This window comes from Dreissena polymorpha, chromosome 12 (assembly GCF_020536995.1).
Source record: "Dreissena polymorpha isolate Duluth1 chromosome 12, UMN_Dpol_1.0, whole genome shotgun sequence".
Taxonomy (NCBI): domain Eukaryota; kingdom Metazoa; phylum Mollusca; class Bivalvia; order Myida; family Dreissenidae; genus Dreissena; species Dreissena polymorpha.
This window is the reverse complement of record NC_068366.1, coordinates 61506062-61512061: the sequence shown is the minus strand read 5'-3', so window position 1 is coordinate 61512061 and position 6000 is coordinate 61506062. Positions and strand designations below refer to the sequence as shown.

Sequence of the window (6000 nt, the reverse complement as noted above, 5' to 3'; positions counted from 1 at the left end):
TTAATTCATCTTTTTACAAATATTACAGCCTGTATGTAGATAAAGTGTAACCCAATAGTTCGACACCATGAGAACAGTTGGTTTTAATATGACGTCATTGCGCGAATGGGATATGCACTGTATATAACTTCCGGAAATAATTACTACTTTTCATTTTTGGAAATGCGATGCACTGATGCTTTTTTTAAATGGACATAGGATACAGTTTAAACACGGTAACGTTTTATTTATTTAATTCGTTTAAACGTTTAGAAAAATCTTTGAACGTTATACCTTTAGTACTGCCTGTACACAATTTAAGCCCAATATACTGACTATACACAGTTTAAATCCCATCTATTGGCTATAAACAATTTAAAGCCCCTATAATGGCTGTACACAGTTTAAAGCCCCATATACTTGCTTCAACACAATTTAAAGCCCTTTGCACTGGTTGTACACAAATTGAAGTATTGGGTTAGATCCCCCTCAGAGAGCATTATTCAAAATTGTTCAAAATCATCAAGATCTGTCAATGACAATCAAAACTATTGGATCATGCACCAACTAGGTCTAGTTAAATCTAAAACAATGTATATCTTAACACCTGGGTAAAATACAATCTCTTAACCACTGGATAGATGAAAAAGATAAACAACAATATAAGCTCTGAAAAAATAACAAATTGGGTCAATAACAATCTAAACCACTTGGTAACAAATAAACCAAGTTCATATAAAACACTGGATAACACACCATATAGGTCAAGGACAATCTAAACCGCTGGATAACATACCAACTAGGTCAAGAAGAATCTATACCACTGGATAACATACCAACTCAGTCATGGACAATTTAAACCACTGGATAGCATACCAACTTGGCAAAGGACAGTATAAACCTATATAACTCACAACTAGGTAAATGACAATCTAATCCACTGGATAACATACCGACTAGACCAAGGGCAATCTAAACCATTGTATAACATACAACTAGAACAAGTACAATCTAACAGGTTGTCAAGTGACCTTTTTTCAAAAGTAGGAAAAAATAGGAACTACTTTTGCAAGAAAGAAGGAAAAAGTAGAAAAAGTAGGAACTTTTCCCTCAAAAGTAGGAATACAATATACTAATTTTTTAGCCACAGGTCCAGGAAACATAGCTGGAAACAGAGCAGAGTGCCATAACATGTTCTGTATGGATACCCACTTGAAGCTACCTTAAGGGCCCAGATGATTTCAGCCTTTTGTATCTGTTCCTCGTGTGATGGATGTACTTGCATACAGAAAGATTTATCCCCACCACCCTGAGAGCTGCTTGGCTTTGGAGCACTTCCAAACAAACGCTTTTGTGAATTATCATGCATGTATTTCATGTTTTCCTTGTGTTTTTGTCCATCTGCCTCCTGACTATCAGTTGATAAGCACCAGAATTACAACACGAGATGGACTTCATGCAGACAGTACAATATCTTTGCAAACTCATTGCCGGTATCTCTCTTGCACCATGATCCAAGTGTTTTTTCCACTGTTGTCCAACTTCTCCATCCATGAAGGGTAAAACTTTGTTTTCCCACTAGGCATTTTAGCACTTATAGTGTATCTATGATAATTAAGTTTCAAGCAAAGCTACCCTGATTAAGAAGTATAATTAGATGCTGTTCGTTTTGGTGTATCATCAAATAAGTGGTTAGAGGTCTTCTGTGTATTGATATACAAATGGTAAAATTATTGTGCATGTTATATCCTTAGGCAGAAGACCAAATTTATTTAGTGATACACTAACTTGTTGTACAATATGAATACTAATATATAAAGCAGTGTCAAGCTCTGCTACAGCTACATCGTGCAACCTTTAAATTGACAATAGGGGTGAAGTTATAATGACTTAAGTTACATTCAAATGACTGGTCATTGCAGAGCAGATTATGCAAACTGGAGATAGACCTTATCTCACCTGACATCTTTTATGACATCTTGATTGGGCAATGAAACAGTTGCACTATATTGTTTATTTCAGTTTCAAATAATGGTTTTTACATTATTGATGACTTCGCGGGAGTGTAATAATGCCGTTTAAAATAATTTTAATACTACGCTGTAACACCTTAAAGTTACCTCACTAGCTATGGCATCATTAGACAAGAATTGTGTTTGTCAGAAACACATGCCCACTATTGCGCCGCTTTGAAATAAAATTTCAATATATCATTTGGCAGGTTTAGAAATTATCTCCCTTTAAAGCTTATTACTTACTTCCATTGGATTGTATTTTTTGACTTTTTGAAGCTATATATATTTGACTTTTGACCTTGAAGGATGACCTTGACCTTTCACCACTCAAAATTGCAGCTTCATGAGATACACATGCATGCCAAATATCAAGTTGCTATCTTCAATATTGCAAAAGTTATGGCCCATATTAAAGTTTTCGGACAAAAACACAGACAGACAGACAGACAGACAAACGAACTGACAGTACAACTGCTATATGCCACCCTACCAGGAGCATAAAAATGTATCAGGAGCATTTAAGGCCTCGGTGCATTATCTTTAATTAACTAAAACATGACTGTAAGCCCTATGATATCAATAGAACATGCATAATCAGTTGTCAGTATACAGAATTTATTACAATTATCATTTAGGGTAAATGATGAAAACTCTGGCAAAGCATCATATTAGCAATAAAAAATCTTTTTCAAATAACTGTGTGGATAATAAATTCCATATTACATACCACTCATACAATACTGTATCCTCTATATCTCTACATTCCAACAGCAATATCATGTAGACAGGCATAAGGTTTGGTCAAATTGTTGTCAATGGAAAACAATAATAAAACTGGAATAAAACATGGGTTCCCTCAGCTCTTGCATCACTGGGAACTGTGTAAGGTAGTGAAGTCTGCAGTGTACAAATGCTAAGGAAGTAAACAAGGCACTATTGTTACTTAAAAAAAAACTTGTTAATAATTTCAAAAGTTACATAAGAAATAAATATTTATGCTTCCTGAAGAGGTGCTAGCAGACAGTCAGCATGGGTTGTCAGGTCTCATCAGTCTCATCTAGATGAATGCACATTAACATGGATACAGTCATGCCATAGATTCATTCGTCCTGCAAGTTTACTAATAAACTCTTGAAAAAAAATAATTCTCCATTGAAAATGAAAAAAGTATGAATAGTAGGAAGATTTGGTAAAAAAATAGGAAAAAGTAGGATCCTGATGAAAAAGTAGGAAATAGTAGGAAAAAGTAGGAAAAAGTATGACCGCTTGACAGCCTGATCTAAACATCTGGATAGCATACCAACTAGGTCAAGGACAATCTAAACCACTGTATAGCATACCAACTAGGCCAGAGTACAATCTTACCACTGGATAACATACCATCTAGGCCAAGTACAATCTTAACCTCTGGATAACATACAAACTCAGTCATGGACAATCTAAACCACTGGATAACATACCGACTAAGTCAAGGACAATCTAAACCATTGGATAACATACAAACTAAGTCATGGACAATCTAAAGCACTAAATAACATACCAACTTGGCCAAGTACAATCTAAACCACTGGATTACATACCAACTTTGTCAAGGACAATCTAAACCACTGGATAACATACCAACTAGGTCAATGGCAATCTAAACGACTGGATAACATACCACTAAGTCAAGATCAATATAAAACACTGGGTAACCCACCATATAGGTCAAGGACAAATAAAGCCACTGGATAACATACCGACTAGGTCAAGGACAAGCTGTTCCTCCTGCTGCACCTTCTGTTTCTCTCGTTCCACCTCCTCTGGGTCCACAATAACACTGACACGCTTACCCTTGCCGTGGGGGTCGGGCTGAGGAAGCACAGAAAGGTTCTTAGAAGGAAGTGGTTTCCTTGGTCTAGGTAAGACTCTAGGTTGTATAGTAACATGTATAACACAACAGCTAGATTCTAGTTTATTATACAATTCAAACAGAAACTACAACAACATGTAATATAATTACGATCACAAAACTTTAGCAAAAACATATTATGTTTATAAAAAAATTACCCTTATCAAAATGCTATATTTCATGTGTATTAACCAGGGTAATACTATTTTTATGAGGTTTATTTTTGTTGCTACCTAGGCATTACCAGAATTAACAATACAATTAAATTGTGTTTTTTAATACTTGATAAATGCACATAACAAAATTAAAAATCATTCTTTATAACAAACATAAACCACAAAGCAAATTTTGATAGTCATTGACTGAAGTGTAACGGTAGCAAAAGTCAATAGAGATATCAAATATGAAAATATGTTAATATTTATAATAAAGAAAAGTTTAATAAATGAACAGTATAATAAAGATGTATAGTTCAATAATTTATCACAAATTTTTAGTTAAATTAAGAAGCAAAAGATAAAGACTGACCAAATAAACTTTGAAATAAATGGAAAATTGTTTCACAATGTTTGAAGTAATAGTGATGCAAGGTTTCAATATTTTGGGCATATGTCAATATTTGAATAGGGTTGATGATTTGTTAAAGTAACTTCAAGAAGAAATCATATCTGAGGAGGAAAAAACACAAACGTATGGTGCAAATGACAAAGGTTGCAAGCGCAAGAAACACCAATAACTAAACAATTTTTTTTTAAGTGAGATACTACCTAATTTAAAGTAATTTTCCACCCTGACAGTGATTTTTTTTTTTGCATGCAATTCTGCTCATGGGTTAAGAGGGATGGTCTATTATTGTAATTGGTTATGTTAAGTAGATAAAATGCATGTATGTTTATCAATATTTAACACAGATTTAAATTAAAGGACAACAAAAGATGTGTTTGTCAGAAACACAATGCCCCCTACTGCGCGGCTTTGATACATGTTTTTTTACCTTTGACCTTGAAGGATGACCTTGACCTTGACCTTTCACCACTCAAAATGTGCAGCTCCATGAGATACACATGCATGCCAAATATCAAGTTGCTATGTAAAGGGACATAGAAGTTATGACCATTTTCCGAAACCTAAATGCGAAACCTAAATCCAAAGTGTGACGGAAAGACAGACAAAAAGACGGACGGACGGTCCGATCACTATATGCCCTCTTTCGGGGGCATAAAAACCAAGGCATCCTAAAAATTCGTACATTTAAATTGGCAATATTCTAGTGTTCCATGTTGTTCTTCCAATATCAAAGCAAATGGATACACATTAATGACTGACACCCAAGTAGTTGTCTGTTTTAAAATACTCTTATACACAAAAGCACAAGAAAAAGAAGGAAGCCTTAAAAAGCAATAGATGAAAAGCATTTATACCAAAAGCATCGATCATAAGTTCACATTAAGAAACAGAATTCAACTTAAAGACAGGATTTTTTTATCACAGCAATCAAATAGAAACAAGATTTTTTTTAATCACAAAAAGGAATTCTTACCAGTGCAAATTTTTCAATATAGTAAACCATTTAAAAAACATTCAGTACATGTATTATTTTTTCCAAATAGTCAATACGATAGAAAGATTGAAGAAAGAACAATACTATAAAGAACCAAGAATGCAGCAAATGTCTTTGTAACAAAGAAAGCACACTGAGGCAAACATGACAAAACACCCCACCATAGAATGATGCATAGGAAAGTGACTACAGTGAAGATGAGTTACCATAAAACTGTCATGTGCCCACTGGGGTTGCTGAAAGTTAAACATTTGCTAGAAATAAACCTACTGCCCTGTCTCTTAGCTGTACTGTAAGTGTCAGAACTTGTGGATGTTTTAGTCCACACAAACAATGTTTATTTTTTTTAACAACTGTATGATACAATGTAATTTATTTCATTATGTCACACACAAATTGTTTATTTTAATCAAAATATATGTAAATGGTCAATATTTTATAAATTGCCCTATACTTTCTGCTAACTATCTCTGGAACTAAGGGAGATACACTGTAACTCCAATATAACGCTCTCCATTATAACCCTGAATCCAATATAACGCGAGTGGGTCTTG

At 34.2% G+C, this 6000-nt stretch overlaps 1 protein-coding gene across 1 annotated transcript in view; it reads right to left on the bottom strand.

Moving 5' to 3' along the window:
- Positions 1-1119: 1119 nt before the first annotated feature.
- Positions 1120-6000, bottom strand: part of LOC127852659 (uncharacterized) — a 45445-nt gene continuing 40564 nt past the window's right edge. Inside the window, exons 18-21 of the mRNA XM_052386610.1 lie at positions 5653-5682; positions 3734-3845; positions 3335-3401; positions 1120-1144 (exon numbers count right to left, since the gene is read on the bottom strand). Of these exons, the coding sequence (XP_052242570.1) occupies positions 1120-1144; positions 3335-3401; positions 3734-3845; positions 5653-5682 (234 nt within the window). The remainder of the gene's footprint in view (positions 1145-3334; positions 3402-3733; positions 3846-5652; positions 5683-6000) is intronic.